General features: G+C 41.2%; 2 protein-coding genes across 3 annotated transcripts; both read left to right on the top strand.

Annotated features, from left to right (window-relative positions):
* The first annotated feature begins 188 nt into the window (after positions 1–188).
* LOC121604752 (bifunctional apoptosis regulator-like) lies at positions 189–9,237 on the top strand. 2 transcript variants are annotated; one of them, XM_041934351.1, is made up of 9 exons: positions 189–382; positions 1,867–2,147; positions 3,293–3,391; positions 4,131–4,224; positions 5,615–5,787; positions 6,025–6,169; positions 6,539–6,718; positions 7,367–7,563; positions 7,904–9,237. In XM_041934351.1, exons 2-9 carry the CDS (start codon positions 1,867–1,869, stop codon positions 8,094–8,096), a joined length of 1,362 nt encoding a protein of 453 aa, XP_041790285.1. In that variant the 5' UTR covers positions 189–382; the 3' UTR covers positions 8,097–9,237. The 2 variants fall into 2 exon arrangements, with proteins under 2 accessions (XP_041790285.1, XP_041790284.1); XM_041934350.1 differs by having other exon boundaries at positions 1,847–2,147.
* A 705-nt stretch (positions 9,238–9,942) lies between these two features.
* txndc11 (thioredoxin domain containing 11) lies at positions 9,943–21,380 on the top strand. Its single transcript, XM_041934298.1, has 13 exons — positions 9,943–10,226; positions 11,858–11,954; positions 12,111–12,230; positions 12,607–12,704; positions 13,455–13,584; positions 13,778–13,871; positions 14,165–14,274; positions 14,421–14,624; positions 15,390–16,107; positions 17,973–18,160; positions 18,578–18,690; positions 18,819–18,899; positions 19,445–21,380. The coding sequence occupies exons 1-13, from the start codon at positions 10,102–10,104 to the stop codon at positions 19,971–19,973; spliced, it is 2,607 nt and encodes an 868-aa protein (XP_041790232.1). The 5' UTR covers positions 9,943–10,101; the 3' UTR covers positions 19,974–21,380.
* Positions 21,381–22,377: the final 997 nt, after the last annotated feature.

The following is a 22,377-nucleotide window of genomic DNA, read 5'->3' as shown; positions in this document are numbered from 1 at the left end:
ATACTTCAGGCCAGAATCTGAGCTTCAGTGACAGTGTCAGATCTGAACTTTGAACTGAAGCAGCTTTAAAAAGCCACATGGCTGAAATCAGATGTGCCTAACCGTGGACGCTGCAGGAGGACAGAATTTGGGAAAGGTGAGCGTGAGACCAGTGACGACTGTTATCAGGCACCCGCGTGGCACGCTGACGTGCGCGTGGGTGTGTGCGTGGGGCTTTCCAAAGCAGCGCGGAGCCATGGCGGTGGCTACTCGAGCACAAATATTTATTTCCGTGGACGGTTTAATTTAGGGTTAACTTACGAGAAGCAGACGTAAGTTATTGAACCAGATAGTTATGTCATCCTCCAGCTGGTCACCTGTCAAAGGCTGTTCCTGAAGCGAGGTAAACTGAATGACGTTGACTATTAGCAGTTACGTTACTGACTTAGCAAAGGTACTCTGCACCGAACGTTACTGTTCGCTAGCTATCATTCGCGTGCTAACTAGCAAATGAGTCCTAAAGCTAACGGTAGTACATTTTGGTGTCTTTAATGTCAGCACGCTGTCATTTCTGCTTCGCATTAACGTTAAATGTTGTTGCTGACCTGGCTAACGTTCGTAGCTAACCATTAGCTAGCCAGTTACAGAGTACATCTAACGTCCAGATGAGGGTGTGATAAGTTTACGTTACCTGCAATTAAAGCAGCTAACAAGTCATATACGATGTCAGAGTCTAAATTAACGTTATTGCTTTTTTTTCTCTTTCATGTTTTGGTGCTGACAAGCTCACCGTTTATTGTGGTATCTGTGCAGTAGCTAACGTTACTTATCTGACCTAATGCTATCATGACATTTGTAAACAGTACACGTTAACTATTTAATATGAATGCCATTATATGCCAAAATGATTCTTATGCCTATTCCTCAGACATACACATCTGTTTACTCATACTTGTCTTAGATGCACTTAATGGCAGCCTTTGCAAGTCAACACCTGTTAAAGGACCAGAACTGTGTTTTTATTCAATTCTAGCCAGCATAGATCCTTAACTGCAGTCTTAAATTATTAGATGTGTTTTTCCTACCATTCCAGGCAGCTACTGGTTTCCGTTAATTTCCTTATGGCATAAAAATCACACTCTGGAGACTTCAAGTCAGGAAGGAAATATCAAGTCTGCATTAATTTTTAAAGTTACATTATATTTGTTGCATAAAGCACAGCAGACCTTTCAAATCAATCTGTAATTAAACTGCATTAGTGCTGAAACCATTAGTCGGTTAATCAGTCCCATAATAAGCCATTAATTGTTTCAGTCATTTATCAAGCAAAATGTCAACCACTCTCGGGCGCCAACCGCTTCACTGCTAAGATATTCTGCTCTTCTCTGTTTTATATCATTGTAAACTGGGTGTTAACTGTCGGTCAGACAAAACCAGAAATTTGAAGACATCACGCTGGGCTCTGGGAAACAACGATGCACATATTTCACTGTTGTAAATAAAAAATTGAAATGTTTTATCAATGAAAACCAAATTGATAGTTTAATCAATATAAAAAATAATAAGTTGCAGCCCTGGTCATTTTTTGCTTTGCTAATATTATCATATTATTATGAAGTGAAGGAATCAGGAATCATTTATTGTCATTACACAAGTTTCCAAGTGCAACGAAATTCTTTTTGGTTACACCGTCCCAAGGGACAGGAGAACCACGAGAACCAAAGCTTAAAAAGAAAAGATGTGATCCTTAAAACTGCCAGTTCTCTGAGAAGCTTTCAGAGACTTTACCCACATTGTAATCTTTAAAGTTATATATCACTCTCTCCATTTCGTTCTTCTTTTGTAACCTTTTTCTCCTCTTTTTCAGACTTGGACATGTTGCACCAGATGGAGTGGGATTCACCAGATAGCGGTCTGGGAGCATTAATGGACCACCCCCCTCATTTATCTGACTCTCCTCAGTTAAAAGCCTGCACCACCAAAATCTCAGAACATGAATTCTCATGTCACTGTTGCTACGACATCTTAGTGAACCCCACCACCCTGACCTGTGGCCATAACTTTTGCCGCCACTGTCTGGCTCTGTGGTGGGAGTCCTCTCACAAGAATGAGTGCCCAGAGTGCCGGGAGAAGTGGGAAGGCTTTCCTAAAATCAACATACTGCTGAGGTATGCTTTTCACAGCCAGATCATATCACAGAATAAATGTTTGATTTTCTGACCAAAGTATTCACATATTCACATTTCTCTCATGTACAGTAGAGAACAGAGACCTACTGTCACACAAAGTGTGTGTGTGTGTGTGTGTGTATGAGTGTGAGTGTGTGTGAGACAGGTATGGTTCAAATGCACCTTCACAATGCTCGGGCTGGATATTATTTGAAAATTTGTGATACTCGTGCTGATGCAATAACTGAGTATCCATGCTAGGACTGTCAGAATTGGCCAAAAATTAGAAATGACAAAAAAATCAAATAGATTCAAATCATTTGAAAATGTATGTTAGCACGTTATGTCCATTGGAGGGAAAACCAATACAACGAGAGACATTCTACTTGTCTATATTTCAACATAAACATCTTTTAAACGATCTACATACCTACAGATAACAAAATAATCTAAAAAAAAAAAATGTCCTCTACTCTGTTATGTTGAATTATGCGATCCTTTCAGCTTGACCTACATTTCTTTTTCAATCAATGGAAGTGATGTTACGTGCAGAGTTTCTAGTTGGTGCCAGTGTCCATGTGACCTGGGAGATTTTAATGTCCCGGACAATGGAGTTGGTATTAGAAATTACCTTCCACCACTACTTTAATCAGTGAAGCGGGAAACATTTGTTTGGATGTTTTCATTTGCCCAAGTAAGTTGTACCACGAGAGTGAATTTTCCAGACATTTCACTAAACTGTGTGAAAAGCAGAGTCTCTGGCTGAACTTTCAGAGACACTAATTGGGTCAAATTCAACACATAAATCATTACACTGTCTGCACTTAGAGCCGACATTGTGAGGTATCACACTTTAAATCGTGCTGACTGTTTACTAGAAGAATAGAATAGAGGAGACAAAGCATGAAGGTGAAGTTTGATCAGAGTTACCACAAATCTTTTTCAACTTGGTTGTTGAAGGACCAGTTCCATTCCATGTGTTCGTGACACAAGTTAGCACTAATCAGCTTGAACTAGATTGGTCTATGCTAAAGAAAAACCCTAAGAACATAACCATAGCTTCACCACCTGTTTTGTTTGTTCTCTTGTAGTATCTTTTAATTTATCTACTAATTGCACTTGTTTACTTAATGTTTTTCTTCTAGGGATGCAACTGACAAGCTGTTCAGTGAGGTTGTTCAGCGGAGGAGAGAAGAGATCCAGACTAACCCCAAAATCTCCCGGAGCTTGCTGGCCTTCCAGAGGTAGTACAGTCTACTCTATGACACAAGCCGTTTTGGTGTAAAGCTTTGGGATAGTATGTGAGCTTAGTATACACTGAAAATGTTCTATTGGTTTCATACTAAGGTTTCGGACATGCTTAAAAAATCTCACATACTGTTTTAGTGTGCTAAATAGCATGTTAGTATGGAATTTCGGACTCAGGCCTTGTCAAAATCTTGTGCCTGCAATAGGTAGGTGACAGTTAGGTCAGAGATTCAGGTGTGCTATGCTTGTAGCAGCTAATGCAGCCTCAAGCAGAGATGAGGATCATACAGAACTCATACCATCATGACAGTAGACAGCAGGTAGACAATGTGTGTTATTAGGGAACATTAACAGGGTCGACATCTTGTGGTTACCTTTAGACTGGGGGTAGCCTCTAAACATAAAACATTACAAATGCGAAGGGCACTGAGGCTTCTTGGATCAATTACATGTCAAAGCATAAATTTAAACATAAATTTTATGATCATACATTTTCACCACATCACTTTAACAGATTTTGTGCATCTACCTCTGAAGCCACAAACTTTTTTCACATGTGTAATTGTACTCCCAAAGACACGTCAACAGACTTAATGTGTAAAATTTCCCTTTGACGACAACAATGATGATGATACCCCATGAACTGCCTTGTGTCTGATTTGTTCACTTGTATTTGACACCTTTGTGATCTGAAGCAAAGGAGCCGGCGACTATTAAATATCTCCATGTTTTTAGGTATGGTGACAACTTGGGTAGATCCAGGACAAATCAGCACAAAGGAGCAGGTTTCTTCTTTTCTGGAGTTCTCACTGCACTCACGTGCGTGGCTGTAAGTATGCCTAAATAACCTCTCCCTTCACGTTTACCATATTATCTACTGCAGTATGACTTCAAATAGTAACTGTCATCAAAATTGATGCTATTGTACCGAGCTAACTTTCTCCTCTAACTCTCAGCACTGACAGTGCGTCAGCGTTACCTCAGCAACAGCAGTTGCTGGTTCCACTTTTAAGAAGCTGGAACCAGTATATTTTTGACATTTTTGCTTGAAAAATAAAACGATTAATCAAAATGGTTGACTGCTCGATTAACTGATTAATCTTTGCAGCTCTAGTTTAAGCAGTTTGCAGTGTTGGATTGGTAAACAAGATTCATACTCATAAAGTACAGTAAATATTATCAGTATCCAATTATTACATTCTTACTTTGCAATTGTGCATTGCTAATCAATGCTATTTTGTAATACATAATATCCCGCTAAAGAGTTTGTTTTTCCTGGTGCCCACTTTTTGTACTCCATGGTATTGCAAAATGTGCCTTTGGAGGTCGGTTGTTCATATCATGTAGACAGACCATGTTTATTTTGTCCATGTGGCGCTCAGGAGCAACGTCACTGTGTGTTTTGCCACGAAGGCAGTAAATTTGTGTGTGTGTGCTGCTGCTTTGAGAGTGTAAATAGATTACAGCATGGTCCTGGTGTTTGACCCCAGTACATTAATGAATATTATGGCTAAATCAGATCTTTTATTGAAAGGCTGAGGCTGTGTGCAAACCATCAGTTGTTTTGGATGCTTTTCACTTTGTTTCCTTTGGCTCAAATGAATTGTTTTGGAAACAATAAGATATGAATAGTTTTGTCATTAAGTAACTGTGTATGTTGATTTATCAAAATCTGTCATGTTGAGAAAAAACAGAAAGATAAGTTCCAGAATGAAAAGACTTCAATTTAATCAATATTTACATTTTAAGGTTACCTTCAATTGCCCACTAATCCCTTGCTAGCCTGGCTTCACCTCTTCCCCTTTGTTTTCCCAAACTTTAGCCATTATATGGTTTTCCCCTGTACAGCTTTTTAGGAACAGGTGCAGGAGTTTTACTGTATAGATTTGTAGTTCCTTTACAGATGACAATAAAACTCGAATGGGACTGAAAATCTGACTGATTCTTAGCTTTTCTTGTGTTTAATAGTCATGATTTAATTTAATTTACAAATATATTTAAAAAAAATACATACTAACTAAAACAGACTAAATAAGATACCAAATAAAATAAAAACTGAGAATGGACACTAAAGATAGGGCCATGAGCATTTCTGACTTTTTTTTTGACATTCTATAGATTAACAACTAATCGTGAAAATTATCGATAGATTAATCGATAATGAAAAGGGTAGATGTGTGTTCACTGAACCGCATGTGTTACTGTCTGTGTGTTTCCAGGTGATGGTGCTGGTGTATCACTGGAGCAGCGGTGTGGTAGACCAGCATGATCCACTGATCAGTAAACCTGTGTCTCGCTGGACGCCGGAGGAAGTCATGTCCTGGCTGGATCACTTGGGTCCGTGGGCCCAGCTTTACAGAGAATCCTTCCAGCAGGAGAACGTCAATGGGAGGTAGAGAAAATACATAAAATATTATCACAGTGCAGGTTTTCTTTGCTTAACTTGTCCTCTAAAACAGAACTGAGTTGAGTTATATTTATTCAACGTATTGTCATCTTTCAGTTACAGTACTGTAGTACATTCTTTTCTTTTGAGGTTTAGACCTACACCGACCACCCTGAGGTTTGTAAAGAGTGTTACAGCTCATGCTGTAGATTATGCCATGCAGTGTTTATTTTTTCACTTTAGGCTGCTGTTGATGCTGGGGCATGAAGAGTTGTTAAAACCTCCTTACAGCATCGAAAATCAGGCTCACCGACGGGCTGTTCTGGCCGAACTGGACAGAGTTAAAACCCTGGGGGTCAAACCCCCGCAGAACCTCTGGGAATACAAGGTAAAGAGTCTGGTCTGCTCCAGAATGCTGATTATGCCACAAAGAAACAGCTGATCATGAGCCTTTTCAGAATGCTGCAAGTTGCATCTTTGTCCTATTGTAGTTAATTCCCATGCTGATGGTAGTATTTTCAGTCTATGAAGTGAAGGAAGTGATATTACCTCTGAGCAAGTTTGTGTAAAATATCTTTTTAGGAATATAAGATTTGCTTTTAGTGTAGAGCCACTGTCTCTTCATTTTAGAAAATGCCTTGTCATTAAGATTTTTAGAACTGAGTCTCCTGTCAGTGTGTTTGTTATATTTTTGCATGTACGACCAAATGACTGTCTACTTACTCTGCATACTTGTATGTGTGTCTCTTTCTGCCAGGCTGCTAATGCAGGGAAGTCTCTGTTCTTGCTGTATGCACTGAAGCGCTCCCCTCGTCTCACGCTCTTCTATTTGTATTTATTCGACTACTCTGAAACCTTCCTGCCCTTCCTGCACACCTGCTGTCCGGCCATCACACACATCGACCACTCAGTGGAGAGCAACTTCCTCAACACACAGGTGACACTTTGCAAACTACCAGCTAATACACTATCATTAAAATCTCTTAGAAGAGGTAAAACACAGCACTTCACATTCACATACCTATGACGTTCTGGGCTCTAATGCGATTAAGGCAATTATTCTGTTGTGTCATATGTCACCCTGTGTAGTGTGGCTCATTGATGTGTTTTGAATAGTTTTTGGACAACAATGGCGCTCTGTGACACAGAGGAATAATCAGGCTTTGGCTACACTGGGAATATTTGTTGGTGGCATTAATTTATTGTTGCTTTTAATGGGATTTGTTGTATCTTTCACTGGGTTTAAAGCTTTAAAGTTGGGATTTTATTATGCAGGCAAACAGAGGTGGTGGATCCAGGTCATCCTCCTCCTTGCTCTTAACACATGCACACACTGTAAAATATCATAATAAAATCAAATAATTGGCCAAATTTGAAATTATCTTAAGAGTGATAAGTGAAAGCGAGAATTATGTCCATTTAACATCTGCATGTAAACATACTGTAACTATTGAACATTGCAGAATTCTTTAGAACAATGGTAGATCTTTTACTCATCTGTCTTACATTAATACCTCTTTTAATTGTTTACAAGCACTTTCCAACCGTCAACTTTTGTCTTCTATGATGTTCCTGTACTTGTCAGTTGGAGCCCAGTTGGCGACAGTGGGCAGAGTTTCTTGTGAAGTACCTCCTGCTTCCATACCAGCTGATAGCAGAGTTTGCTTGGGACTGGCTGGCCGTCCACTACTGGACATCTCGCTTCATTATTGTGAACACCATGCTGCTGTCTGTCCTGGAAGGCTGCGCCCTGTGGAGACTCTGGACAAGGGCCAGGATCAGGTAAACACAGAGGGAAGGCTGGGTTTTGTCTTTGTTTTTGTTTTTTTTTCTTTCTTTTTGACACACACAGTCACTTATACACCTTTTCCGCTGAAGTAACAGCCCATTACCTGGAGCTTCCCATAACCTCAACTCTTAATAACTAGAAAAGGTGTTTTTGGAGGGAGAAGAAACAGAAGCGGTGAACAAGATCTCAGGATAATGAGCGATCGTTTCTTCTCCCAAGCTTTTGTTTCTGTTGCATGTGTTTAAAAATTCCTACATTACTTGAACATCAAAGGCATATGCACCTGTTACAGGTGGGCTACATACACTAATTTGTATCTTCCACTTTCTTTAGGTCTCTGCCACGCAAGATGTGGAACCACTTGTGGAAGATGTTATCTCAGGGGTTTGCCTTTGCCCTCCTGTGGCCTTTTGTCCCTCAGTTTGTGTGCAACTGCCTCTTCTACTGGGCTCTCTACTTCAGTCCCATCATTAATATAGATCTGGTGGTGCAGCAGCTAATGCACCCAGAAACACAGGCACTGTAACAAACTGCATGTAGTCAGTGCCCGAGTTATGCCACACAGTTCATAGCAAATAAAATAGCCAGAAATCCAGTTGCTGAAGAAGTGCTTATTTTTAGCAGTAAATGTTCATGAGACTGGCTTATTTGCTGTTGAAAGGGAAGTTTTCTCGCTTCCTGTCTTCTCTCTCTGCTGGATGGTTGCCATGTGCAGCAAGGGAGGCATTGGGCTATTGTGGGAGAAACAAAACCAACACAAGATGAGAAACAGCGAAATATCTGAGATGTTATTGATTAGGAGAGATTTTACTGCAGCTCTCTCTCTGCGTGCACAGTGCATTCACAAACCACATTGCCTAAATGGTCCAGAGGGTTATTATGCAAATGGTAGGTCATTTTCCGACACTGGTGGTAGTGATGAATGGCCTCATAAGGAGTTATCTGATAGCTTTGTAGCACTGAGATGGCTGTGAGCTTTTATACGGACTTGGATACTGAAGGTAGAACAAAACCAGGATCAATACATTCACTTTTGTTTGACTTCTTTTGTTAAATGTCTTAATCGCATGTAATCAAAAACCAGTTAAATAAACAACTGCTGCTTGGAAAGCGTCAGTTATAGAATTGTAGTAATTTAAGTGTATATAAATCTTTATTCTGCATAGATTTCGATGCATTCTTTCTGTGCGGTTCTGGCTTTGGCTGTGATCTTGGTGCTACAGAGCTGTCTGAAAATTCACCCTACGAGGTTTGGAAATATGATTGTGAAATGTGTCAAATGTTGAGGTTTGTAGTTCTGCAGTCCGACAGGAACGTCAGGCTTTACAGCTGATTCAATGGAAAACAAAAACATCTCACACCTTATTTGGCACTTAGACTTGAAGTATAACATATGTTCTTAATTTTTTTTTTTTGATCTCTTCTTGTTTTTATGATTTTAAGGAGAAAGTGTTCGTAACAGATTTTATTGGCTGGTACTGCTGACACATATTGCTTTGCACATTTGTTTTTATTTTATTCAAAAACATTTTGTTCATTTCCATGTGATGGGTGGGTAGAACTAATCAAAGACTTATTTTTTACATAGTTCATTTGCACTTAAAAGTTCTACACTGTGATTTTGTTCTTCAATGTTCTCTAATGACAAAGAAAAATAAAGATTTTTACATGCTATGCTTTTGTGTGCATTTGTTTTTGTCATGACTGAGTAATTGCCAGACAATTTTAATGTAATGATACATAAAATAATTCTGTTTATAAGGACAGATAAAACAAGAATCTGAGGATGTGATGGTCTGAACATACTTGTATAGGAGCTCTACACTTTACAATTACAAAAGATGAAGATTTAATTTATTTTTAGGGGAAAATTCCTGTCACATCAGGCAAAATAGGGTAAAAACAAGCATTTGAAATTAAATAATTTAGATCAAATAAAGATGTAAGACATTAAATTATATAAAGTATGTACATCATAGACATTACTGTCCAGAGGTGCTGTAAGAATAAAGTTCGATTGATTGAAATCTTTAAAACGACCACCCTCTGGTGCTCAACAGCCGTCATGGCAGCAACGGTGGTCGCCATAACAACGTAGGCACTGTCTCAAAAGAGCACTGAAGATTCAAAACGGAAAAATAAATACAAAACAATTATTGCAGGCGAATTAAAACATAATAATTATTTAAATCAATTTAATTCAGGTCTAAATCAAGATTAAATAAGTATCAACCTTGTTTTTGAACTATATTACCATGACAGCGTTAAACGTACCGCGCGTTTTTAAATTGTGGAAAGCTATTTAGCGCCTCTCCCTTACGTCATTGTTGCGGAAGTGAAAAGTCTACGTGGGGAAGAAAGGTTGGTCTGACCGCGTTTGAATACCTTACACACCAGCAGCACCCATGTCCAATCCAGGTTAGATCTGTCCCCTGTCGAACAGTCTCCCTCCCCGCCCCCGTTAGGCAAATGGACGCGTAGGGCAGCCGCCGGGGCGTATAAATGGGACTGAGAGCCGACGACAGCTTGTAATGCTGCGCCGGGTGCGGCAGTCTCTCCGGCAGGTGCTGTTCCTGATGGCCCGGAGACCGGGTCTCCTCTGCGGGGCTATCGTACTCGGCGTCCTGCTCGTCCTGGCCGTCAAATTCACATGCAGGTAACAGTCAGCAGTGCAAACAGCTTCTGTTTATATGCCGTTAACGTGAGCTTGTTTCAATATCTTGACTGAACATATTGGCTACTTTGCTGAGAGACGAATGCTGTAGCTTTAATAAAACGTAAATTAGCCACTCCTTATAATAATCTAATTACTTGTAAGCAGTTAGGGTCCTCATCATGTTGTGCAGCTGATCGGAAACTGACGTGTACTGTCGGACAAGAGGATTAATGCTTTAAACCGTTTAAACAGACAGTGTAGTACCCAGGATTTACACAGTGTATCATTCCTTCAGGGTCAGGATTTCATGAAGGTTTTGGCTTGTTTGTTTGCAAATGACGAAGACAACACGACCATTGCTCTGTAGTAAACAACACATTCATCTTCCAGTGAAGCCAGCTGAGACTGAAAGTTGAAGCAAATTGCATACAAATGATCTCAGACTGCTTCTCATCCGATTGTGGTCGAAGAAGTATTGAAAGTGTTTGAGTAATATTTGTCCTGTAGTTGTACTCGATTACAAGTAAAAGTCCTTTATCAGAATAGCAGTCAAGCAGAAGTGCAGAACTATAACCAGCAACATCTGAAGAGCTGAAACTGTGACTCAGTTACTTGAGACAGAAAATTAAACATCAGCTATTTTCATTAATTGATCAATCATTTGACTTCAATCAATCATTCTTTACTGACATTTTGTAAACATGATGATATGATGATGATATTTTATAAAAAATACTGGCAGATTAAGAAAATAGTCACAGCTGCAAACCAGTTGGGTCCTTCATTATTCACTGTAATGCAGCTTTAAAAGGGTTTATTCTATAAAATATCATAAAACTGTGAAAAGATGCCCATCACAAGGTGATGTCTTAAAAACTGTTTTTGCCCGGCCACACAATCCAGAGCTGAAGTTGATTCAGGTTACAACCATAAAAAGCCGCAAACCAGAGAATTTCCAGCATGTTTGTGACATGACCTGACGTCTAGTCATTTAGAATAATTGCAGAGGTCGTCTGAGATCTTAATCCTGTGCAAATCTTCCATGTCTGTCATTTGCAAAGTAAAAATTCCACCTCACATTAGCTACCATATTTCCCCAAAACGCAGAGGTTTTCTCTGTTCTTTTTTTCTGCCTCTTGCCTGGTCAAGAATCACAAAGGCTGCGTTGGCAACTATAGATAGAAGTTTTGACAGCATTTTCAGTTCATGAGGCTCATTGCTTCTGTCGTCCAGGAAGATGATGTTATGAAAAGCTTATATCATATCCAGGGATAACATCAGTAAATTTTGAGTAAAGTACAGGCTTCACTTATCCTGTACGAATACACCGCAGTGGGGATCATTTCTAAATCACATGAGGTCCCCCGGTAACACTACCCCTTGCGAATAGCGCTGTAGTTTGAGCACTGCACAACACAGACTTATCTTCCTGTGACCCCAGCTGTCGAGATCACACCTGCCAAGACTGAAACTTGACGCAAATTGCAGACAAATGATCTCAGGCACACCCTGCCTCTTGACTGTGGCAGTGTTACTCCACGTTTGTCAGCCCCACAGGGAAAAATAGCTTGAGGCAGGAAACTAAATTTTGGCGTCCTTATGATTTACGCTAAAATCTGTTCTTTTTGTAGCCGTGCCAATAATGTGGTGGCACCAGCTCGGCCTCCGGTGCGGTTCTTCTCTGCCGAGGCCCCGGTAGTGGACCTCTATTTGGGCCAGCTAGACCAGGTGAGATTAAAGACACAGACACCTGATGTCAGTCTCACTCTTTGTCATGAATCAGGTGTTTCCCACATCAGAAATTTTAAAATCTGCATGGTAAACTACGAGAGTTTGTCCCTCATCGTAATAAATTACAGAATTACAGCAACATTTTCTCTCCAGGTGGAGCGTCTCAGGAGCGTGGCGGAGGTATCGCTCATCTTCTTCTACGCACCGTGGTGTGCTCACTCCATGGCTGCCCGGCAGGAAGTGCAGCAGGTCGCTAAGAAGCTGGCCAAACAGGTACAGAACACCTGAGCTCACAACAAGCACAGTGCACAATTGTTTCAACAGCAAATAGCAACTTAATCTCAACTTGACCTCTGACATGGTAGCAGGAAACAAGGGCTTGTTGTCATGGTAACACACTTGTCTTTTTACAAAGACACGTTAAACATCTAGAGGAGTAAATACAGGTTATAAAGTGATTAACTTGAATGTGTCTGACTGTCAGGATGTCATTCGTTTCACTGATTTTTGAGGTCCATTTGTAATGAAATGAGACTAATGAAACACACATGACTGGGAATAAAAACTCATCATACTGTGTCTGTGGTCCAGAAATAGTTTGTTTCTTTGTTCAACTCTCTCTCTCCCTCTCTCACACACACACACACAGGTGCAGTTTGTGGCTGTTAACTGCTGGTGGAGTCAGGGGAAATGCAGGAAGCAGAACCGCTTCTATCAGTACCCGATCATCCACTTGTTTTACAGAAGGTAAGACGGCGAGCGCTGACCTTTCAAACTTACTGGAATTTAACTGAAATGTTATATTGTGAATAATGGAAGTGTGAAAAATCACGACAGCACGACTGTTTCTTTTATATTCCATTGCATTGAATGATTCCCTCACGACTCAATCGGTTAATTTCCATAGCTATTTTAATACATTACTACCACATACTTATAGTTTAAGTGTGTGGAATGTGAATCCATGTTTTCTGTGTATCACCTTAATTACCTGAATTGCTCGTAAATGCCTCATGTCGCTTCAAGTAGCAGCTCAGGTTCATAGTGGGCTCTGATTGATTATAAATACCTTATTTATGTGAGTTAGTTATTATATTAACCATTAGTTGATTAATGCTGGATTTGTGAGGTTATTATTTTATCATTACAAGGTTTATTTATATTGATATTCCTAATTGTGTTCTTCCTTTACTTATTTTTATAGACCACAAACAAACACAGCTTAAATCCACACAGATAAACTGTGCAGCAGCTAAGTAATAAAACAGCTGTGGACCAAATGTCTCTCCTCTGGAGCCTGATTCTGTGGCTGGAGTCAAGTTCATATTTGCCGCCACAATCAGCTAAATTGTGGAGGTCCTTTTCTCTCCGATTCCTTCAGTCTTCACTGCATGTATTATATGAGTCTGGACAGACATGGGTGTAAACTGCAGGGTTGGCAGAGGCATGAAACCATGAGGCGGTAATTGTAGTTTCCTTTGTGGTTCTGTGCTGCAGGTTTGGGCCTATAGAGTACAAAGGTCCATTTGTGGCTCCATATGTGGAAAGTTTTATCCTCAGAGTCATCACACCACTCATTTACCTCCCATCCAGAGCCACACTTGAAGAGTTCCTCTCCTATCACGAGGTACTGTTTGTCTTCAGGTCATGTGATCACAACTTCCTAATATTAGCTCTCTTTAAGGGAAGACCTGAAAGTTTTACTCTTGTTCAGTTGTTTCACACATTGTCTTAATGCATATTTACATAGGTGTCTTCTTTGATTAAGGCTGTATTTCCGTATGATATATTCTAATTGGCTGTCTCTTGTGTATTTCTAGCCTCGAGTGGTGGGTTTCTTCCAGTTTAACTCCTCACCACAGCCGCCGGGGTACATCACATATCTGTCTTCTGCCCTGCAGGCCCTAAAAAGGGGTAAGAAGAGATCATACAGCCCTGAAGCCAGTTCATTCAAAAGATTTTACTCATATCAAGTGTATAAGATTAAATTGGAAATGGCCATGTTTTGAGGAACTTGGTCATTTTAACTGTGACGATAGCACTGAGTAGGCTATAAATAAGAAATGTACAAGGATGGGTAAAACCTGGGTATGTGTATGCTGAACACACACTCTTTACTTGCTGATCACTTTATCAGCTGCACTGTAAGCGAGGATTAAAAGGACAGAAACATGTCAGCTCTGAGTCTCTCTGTTTTTCTGGTGCAGATTTCCGCGGTGTTGTACGTTTCGGGGTTGTGACCAACAAACAGGTGGCAGAGGCCCTTTCACTAGAAGACGAAACAGTTTACCTTTCCCGAAGATTAAACTCCTCTTTGGTAAGTCACCAGACCATGACAGACAGAGCATACAGCACTGGTTTAGAAAATGTAAGCAAATGCTGAATTAATTTTACTGTTGTTTAACCCTTAGACGTATGCTAAGGGATTGCACCAGCATCATGCCGTATGTTTTCTTCTGTCAGATTTTCCCTCGAAGGGAACGTAACTTTACATCGGAGGCCATCTGTAGCTGGGTGTTTGAACACCACGAGACCGTCCTCCATTGGCTGCAGCCTCCAGGAACAAAGTCCCGCCTCCTGGAACATGAGCTGACTAAAGGTCCGGCACTTCTGCTGTTCCTGCCACACAATCCACTCGGGTCCAGTCCCAATCCCCTACTACAGCAGGTGAGCAGGGACGGGATAAATCACAGAGGGTGAACAAAAACTTGGTCGGTGTGCCTGATGTCAAAAGAGTTTTGTAGCGTTCTTTGTTGGTGATGTAGTGGATGCGGAGAAAGACTTAATGAACATATATAGATATAGATATAGATAGAGAGAGATAGATTGATTGATTGATTAATACTGCCTTCCTGACCAGAAATGAACACTGACTGACCTCCCTGGTTTTAATCTTCTACTTCTTCTCCTCCTTCTTCTCCTCCTTCTCCTCCTCCTCCTCCTCCTTCTTCTCCTCCTGCTTGTTCTCCTCTTGTTTCTTGTCCTCCTCCTTCTTCCTCTTCTCTTCCTTCTTCTTCTCACTCTCCTTCTTCATTTTCTTTTCCTTCCTCCTCTTCTTGTTCTTTTTGTTCTCTTCCTGTTTCTTGTCCTCCTTGTCTCCCTCCTCTTCTCCTCCTTCTTCTCCTCCTTTCTCTTCATCTTCTCCTCCTTCATCTTCTTCTCCTTCCTCTTCTTCTCCTCCTCGTGCTTCACCTTCTCCTTTTCTCCTCCTCCTTCTTCTTCTCCTCCTCCTCCTCCTCCTCCTTCGCCTTCTCCTCCTTCGCCTTCTTCTCTTTCCACTTCTTCTTCTCCTCCTCCTCCTTCTTCATCTTCTTCTCCTTCCTCTTCTCCTCCTTCTTCTCCCCACCTTTGTCATCCTCTTCTCCTTTCTCTTCTTCTTCATGTCTCCCTCTTTCTCCATCTTCTCATCACTTTGTTTCTTTTGTCTTTCAGGTTGCAGACATTGCTGTGCGCTATCATTCCTGTGATAACAGCAACCACTCCAGCTTGGACAACAGCTTCACCTCCCACTCGCTGTGCTGCCAGTCAGTTCTCCTCCCAGAGTCCAGTACAAGTGTGTGTGAGGTGTGCCTCAGCTTGTCACGGTCGATCCTGACCAGCTCCTCCGTATGCTGCTCGTTCCCCTCCGTGGCGCAGGGAGGAGACGTGTCGCAGTCTTATCTCAGGCACTGCTGCCTACACCGAGAATCTGCCGCCTTGTCCATAAAGGACACAAACTCAGTTGGCTGTAGCAACTTTCTGAGCAGCTACAGCCCATTTAGTCAATACAGTGCCTGCTGTAGAAAAGTAGAACCTCATCTCAATGAATCACAAGCCAAAGAGGATCCAGACATGCAAGGAGGTCCCTTTACTCCTCCTTCTTTGTCCATGCCTCCATCCTCTGGCCCTCAGCAGGGAGGAGACGGCATCACGGGGCTCCGGTGTCAGACCAACAGGACGCTCAGGTTTTATGTGTTGGATGTTGCCCTGAACTGGCCTCTGGCGGTGAGGCTTGGAGCAACCGGCAACAGAAGTGCTTCTCTTCACCAGGAGGCCGGCTCACAAGGTGATGGGAGCAGCGACGGGTCGTTTGCAGCTATAGTGAACCTGAAGGATGAGGTTCATTATGTTCTCCACCGCAGTCCAGCAGCCACACTGACGGAGTCTCTGGGTAAGACAGCATTTCTTCATATCTCATGGTTTTATTTGGTTTGTATTTGAGCTGTGAGCAGCAATAATCATTCAGATGGGGTTAACAGCACACACACTTTCATATTCTCTGTCCTTGAAGGTGTGATAGTGTTGCGATCAGCTGTTCTCACAGAAAGTGATGGAAATGGTTTTGTAAAGACTGAAAGAAGAGAACAAGAGAGAAAAGTTCAAATCTTGTCTAATTTCTCACCTTGACACACCTGCGTGAAGGGGCTGGATTGTCTCTTTCAGAAAGGCACACAAAGTTTGTTGAAAGCAGTCCCTCCTATTCGAGGAGAGGAGGTCTCAGGTGCAGTTTATTGGTCCAAGAGGCATTTTGAAGCACAATGACCCCAACACTCCTCTTGAGTCAGTGACATTTGGCAAAATGCTGCACTCACCACAATTTCTGATGCCAGGATAAGAATGACAAAGCTAAGTCACCACAGCTGCTGCACCTGCCCTAAAAAGATGCCAAAAAACACCCATAGCGGAAGGGCCTGGATGGGATTATATGTGCTAAATGCCACTAACTTGATTTGGGTATGCTTTGGTAGGCAAACTTAGCGCCTATTTTCTATCCGTCATTTTTGTGAAAATTGAATGAAAAGCTGAGGTTTTTGTTACCGTGTGGTTGCCGTGCCTGCTCAGATGAACGACTCTGTGTACAAAGTTACGAATTCAATATATCATCAAAGATTAAGCAACAGTTTTGCATATCATGCAGATTAGCTGATGTGGCTTAGTTTCATGGTCTTTTGCATACTGAACATTTGCAGATGTTTCCAGGGAATAGTCACCGCAAAGAAATGTCCAATGAATTGGACACAGGATGGTTGTGTGGCCTTCAGAGGTCAATGTGAGAGTAAAAATATTACCTTTAAACTTATAACAATGGTGTTTGGGGCTCTTACAGGCTGTATAATGATGTCATGGTGATCTATATTTTAATGTTTCTAACGAACAGAAACGTTAAAATCGTTGTGCATGTGCTTCGTGATCCACTGTGATCTTCAAACATCAGGCAGCAGTTCACATGTTTATTCACTAATGTCATGAAAATGTATGTATTGTATGACTGTATTTTTGATGCTGTTTGTTTTAACTTAACGGTGTCAGGTCTGTTGTCTCATCGGAAACAGCAATGCACAGCAGGGAAGAATGGCAGCAATAATTTAGAGTAATGAAAATAAGGCTTTTAGTTAAACCCTCAATTACATAATTAACATCATCCTGAAAGCATTTGCTAAACTGCTAAGGACCTTGATAAAGGCAACCCTTAAGATTATTTGCCTTGTCTGTGTACATTGGAACATGGTGAATGTGAGCCAGAAACACCTACATCGCTACCATCAACCTGTGTTAATGGAACCAGAGTAATCATTTAACTGTCTAAAGCATACCTTTTGCATCACATCAGCTGGTAAATATATATTTGAATATGATTCCAGTAAGAACCCTGATTCTCAAAAACTTGCGAGGCTGTGTAAAACATAACAAACAAACCAAATAAACGAACATGATAATTTGCTTTTGACATATACTCAGTTGAAAACAGTACAGAGACAATATATTTAATGTTTGACCTCATCAGCTTCATTGATTTTTGTAATTATCTGCTCATTATGAATTTGATGCCGCAACACATTTCAAACAAGTTGGGACAGGAGCAACAAAAGACTGGGAAAGTTGTGGAACACCCAAAAAACACCTGTTTGGATCATTCCACAGGTAAACAGGTTGATTGGTAACAGGTGATAGAGATCATGATATCATGAGCGTCCCAACTTTTTTTAATCAGACTTGTATTGATTCTGTGTTTTCATGGTGTGTATCTTATTAAAGAGGCCTTCATCAGGAACTTCAGTGCTCCATACAGCCTCTTGCAGAGACACCTGGTGGGAGAGGACGACAGGAAAGGAGGGGAGGGGAAAAGCAAGCATCCAGACAAACACCAGCACTCGCCCTCAAACCCCCTCATCACAGAACTGACCACATCCTCCTTCCTACCTTCCGTCATGGACCTCCAAAAGGTGAGAAAAGACTCAATTCCTTTTACTGTTAAGGGTGTATTTAAAGCACCATCCCAAACAGGTTAATGTTGAATAGAAGTAACCCCCTAGTACTGTCTTACCACACTCCAGTACCCCTAAACAACTTACATGTGCTGGAGAATTTAAGAAACATTATATAAAATTAAAAATATCCGAATTATAAAACTATACAAATAATCCACAATAAGTAGTGAAGCTGAAATTTCCAAAAGGAAAACGCTAGTTCACATCCCTGTACCCGTTATTTTACAGTATACACCCATATAAACACATATCATCTGTTTCATAGCTCATGCTCGCACTTGGCACACGTTTAAAAGATGTGAAGATGAACCTTATTGAGTTCACAGACTTTGCTCTGGATAAAAAATCTAAATGTGCGTGTTTGTGTGTTAGGATGTGCTGCTCTTCTACTACACTCAGTGGTGTGGATTCTGCTCCGTTCTCAACCACATCATCATCCAGCTGGCCAGATTATTACAGGGAAACAGCACCATCACTGTCGCCAGGTACAGCATGTGTGTGTTTCTGTGTTTGACTGTTGATGCTGGCAGTACTGTGTGATCAATAAGCTTCCACCTTTTCCAGCCTTTTAAGGAAAAAATACAAATAATATTACTCCTTTCTGTCTGTGTAGGGTGAATGTGGCACGTAACGACCTTCCATGGGAGTTCATGGTGGATCACGTTCCCTCCATTCTCCTCTTTCCCAAATACAGGTAAATGAGACACACACGAACACAAAGACATTTGCATGTTCCAGTAATGCGTGAACACTTGGCTGGCAATGACCGGAGCACGCTTCAGAGCTGAAGCTGGAAGCTATTTTGATCATTGTTTTTTTTTTTTGTTGTTGTTGTTTGTTTTTTTTGTTTTTTTGCATATGTTTGTTTTGCATATGTATCTTTTCAGACCGGATTTTTTTAAATTTTCTGTGTCCGTTGTGAAAGAAAACTTGATATCTTCAGGTTTTGCACTGTTGGTGAGAAAAAACAAACAATGTGAAGACATCACTCTGGACTTCGATCAGACTAACGATCAGACTAACTCATAATAAATGAGTCGTTAGTTGCAGCTCCTGTTCAACACAACACAACATACAGTAACTGTGGTAGTAATACTAACAACCTCAATAATTAACTGATGATAAAAGTGGTGCCATTTAGAAACAAACACTTTAAAAGAGTATTTCACAGCAACATTCTCAACGACTTTCAGCAGAATTGTTTTCACTCTTGTTTCCCTGTTCCTGCTTCTCTTCAAGAAAACATTTTAGTGTGAAGTTTCCTGACGACCTGCCCATCACATTACCCAACCTCCTTCACTTCATCCTGCAGCACTCCGGCTCTGTGCAATATGCAGACAAACCGGTGACAGCTTCTGGCGAGGCAGAGGGTCCAGGACCCAGTGGCGTCTTCCGTGCTGAGTTTCTGGCACTCCAGCGTGAGGTCCAAGCGCTGCGTCACGCCCGCGAACGTCTCTCCCAGCAGCTGGCGCAGCTGTGGCGTGACAACCGGCGGCTGACGTTTGACACTCGCAGCTTGGAGGCTCAGAACGCAGAGCTGCAGCAAGAAAGGCAGAGCTTGGAGGAGCAGCACCGGGAGAAAAGCCGGCAGCTCGGGGAGGCGGTGAGACGGCTGCAGGAGCTGGCAGACACTTCTGAAAACCTGCTGAATGAGAACACACTGCTCAGGTTCCTGCTGAGGGCGCTGAAGGACAGGACGGAGGCTAAAGAGCAGGCGGAGGTGGAGAGGAAAGAGGCAGAACAGAAAAGAAGCCATATGGCCTCCTGACCACAAGTCTGCTGGGAATCCTGAGAGCGAGAGAAGAGGAAAGAAGGAAATGAAGCGAGGACTGAAATGGATGAGAAAAAGCGATGGTTAGACCTGAGATGTAGTGAAACGGGGGATTTTTAAGATGAATGAAGCTGAGATGAGGAGGTCATGTAATTCCCAGAGGGCAATGACCTAATGAGTTCTATTCTGAGAGAAAATGCGGATGAAATGACAGTTCATGATCTGTCAGAAGAAAAACTAAGGCTGCTGTTAAGTCAGGACAGAAGTAAGGAAGCACTTAAATGAAAACAATGTGTAGAGAGGGAAACAGCTGTGTTTGCCAGAGACGCAATACTCTCAAGTGCTGTGATGATGGTGTGATCATCCACTCTTAGAAACACACTAGAATGGAAATTAAGTGCCAACTGTCCAATTCAAACTACTCAGTTCTGATGCTGCGCTTGCAAAAATGTAATGTCTGTTGACGGGTGAAATTGTGATCTGAGTTAAACGTGCTACACAGACCCTGCAGCCAAAGTCTCTACCTTCATCAAATTACTGTGAATTCTCAAGTAAAAGCCGGTATTCAAATATAATGGCTGAGTCTCCAATAGTAGCCAGGTGTGAGGCCAGCACGAACAAATATACTCCAGGTAAAGTAAAACATTAAGGGGTTAAGATTACCCGTAGATTACTACAACAGCAACTTCCACAGTATTAATTCCATCAGTACAATATGTACTCACCAATCTGCTGTTCTCAGTTTCTCTTTTTCTACAGAAATGTTTGCCTCCTCTGCCTTACTCCTGATCGATATAAAGGTACCATCAACAAAACTCAACACTTCCTGATGTTTTTCAAATTAAAAGTCTACCAATGAAAGGAAGGGTGCCGGAGGAAGTGTCGAGTTTCATTCTTGGTAAATCTGTTTAGGGAGGAAAAAGGCAAAGTGGAACGCCTGACATGACTCCTGCTTCGGACGAAAGGTAAACATGGAGGAAGTTTGAGTTTGGAACAAGGAATATTTGAAATAAGAACATGGTTCTCTCTGCCACAGACATAATTATGAATGCTGCTATTTGAGAATTTACAACATGCACTCACCTGCATGACTACAGATCAGTGATGTAGAATTTGGCTGCAGGGAGACAGGGCTACTAATGAAGCTGAGATTTATTTAATACTGAAGATGAAGGCACCTACTCACCGATCTGTAGGTCAGCCTAAGAGCACTTGAAATTATTAGCAAGATTTTTTTTTTTTTTTTTGAAGGGGATATAGCTCTTTTGTTAAACTGATCTATTTTTACAGGAATCATTGAGTCACTAAAATATTTCTTTGTAACTATTCAGGTATTACGAATGAGATGCTGCAATTGTTTACATGTGAAATATTGCACCTGTTTTTACTGATTAAAAATCTTTCATCTTATTTTCCTCCTGTGTTTTATTGGGGTTGATGCCTAGTTGGTGTCATTGATTGTGAATTAGACTGATAGTTCTGTATATAGGGTCACCTGATGTTTTTCTTTTTCTCTTTGAATTGCTCCTCTTCTTACTGGGTCGACAAATAATTCGACTTGTACAAATCATGGCAATACCTGATTTTTACGATGGTAAATGGAAATGGCACAAATTTTAACATATTTCAGGAGTCATCTCCATCAAATTAATTTCGCCTCCAAACCTTATTTTTAAGGCTTTACAGAATGCTAACAAATCGATGAATAAAGATTATTTACATGCAGATTATTTACATGCGGTGGTGGCAGAAGTACTCAGAGCTACTACTTAAGTTAAAGGAGCAATACCACAGTCTACAAACACTCTGTGAAAAGTAAAACTCCTGCATCCAAAATCTGAAGTAACTAAGTAAAGGACATGAGTTTTAGCAGCAAAAATACTAAAGTACCTAAAGTAAAACTGCCCCAATGGCCCATATCAGAATTAAATATCTATAATATCACTGGATTTAACTGATTGATACATAAATGTGTTGGTATCAATTTAATGTTGCAGCTTCCAAATTACACTCACCGGCCACTTTATTAGGTACACCTGTCCAACTGCTTGTTAACAAAAATTTCTAATCAGCCAATCACATGGCAGCAACTCAATGCATTTAGGGATGTAGACATGGTTAAGACGATCTGTTGCAGTTCAAACCGAGCATCAGAATGGGGAAGAAAGGTGATTAAAGTGACTTTGAACGTGGCATGGTTGTTGGTGCCAGACAGGCTGGTCTGAGTATTTCAGAAACTGCTGATCTACGGGGATCTTCACGCACAACCATCTCCAGGGTTTACAGAGAATGGGCCGAAAAAGGGTGAGGAGCTCTGTCACTCGGGAGGAGCTCAGAGTAGAGCCGCTGCTCCTCCACGTCGAGAGGAGCCAGCTGAGGTGGCTTGGGCATCTTTACCGGA

The sequence above is a fragment of the Chelmon rostratus genome, chromosome 3, assembly GCF_017976325.1.
Source record: "Chelmon rostratus isolate fCheRos1 chromosome 3, fCheRos1.pri, whole genome shotgun sequence".
Classification (NCBI taxonomy): domain Eukaryota; kingdom Metazoa; phylum Chordata; class Actinopteri; order Chaetodontiformes; family Chaetodontidae; genus Chelmon; species Chelmon rostratus.
Note: the sequence above shows the minus strand (reverse complement) of the source record. Positions and strands in the feature narration are given on the sequence as shown.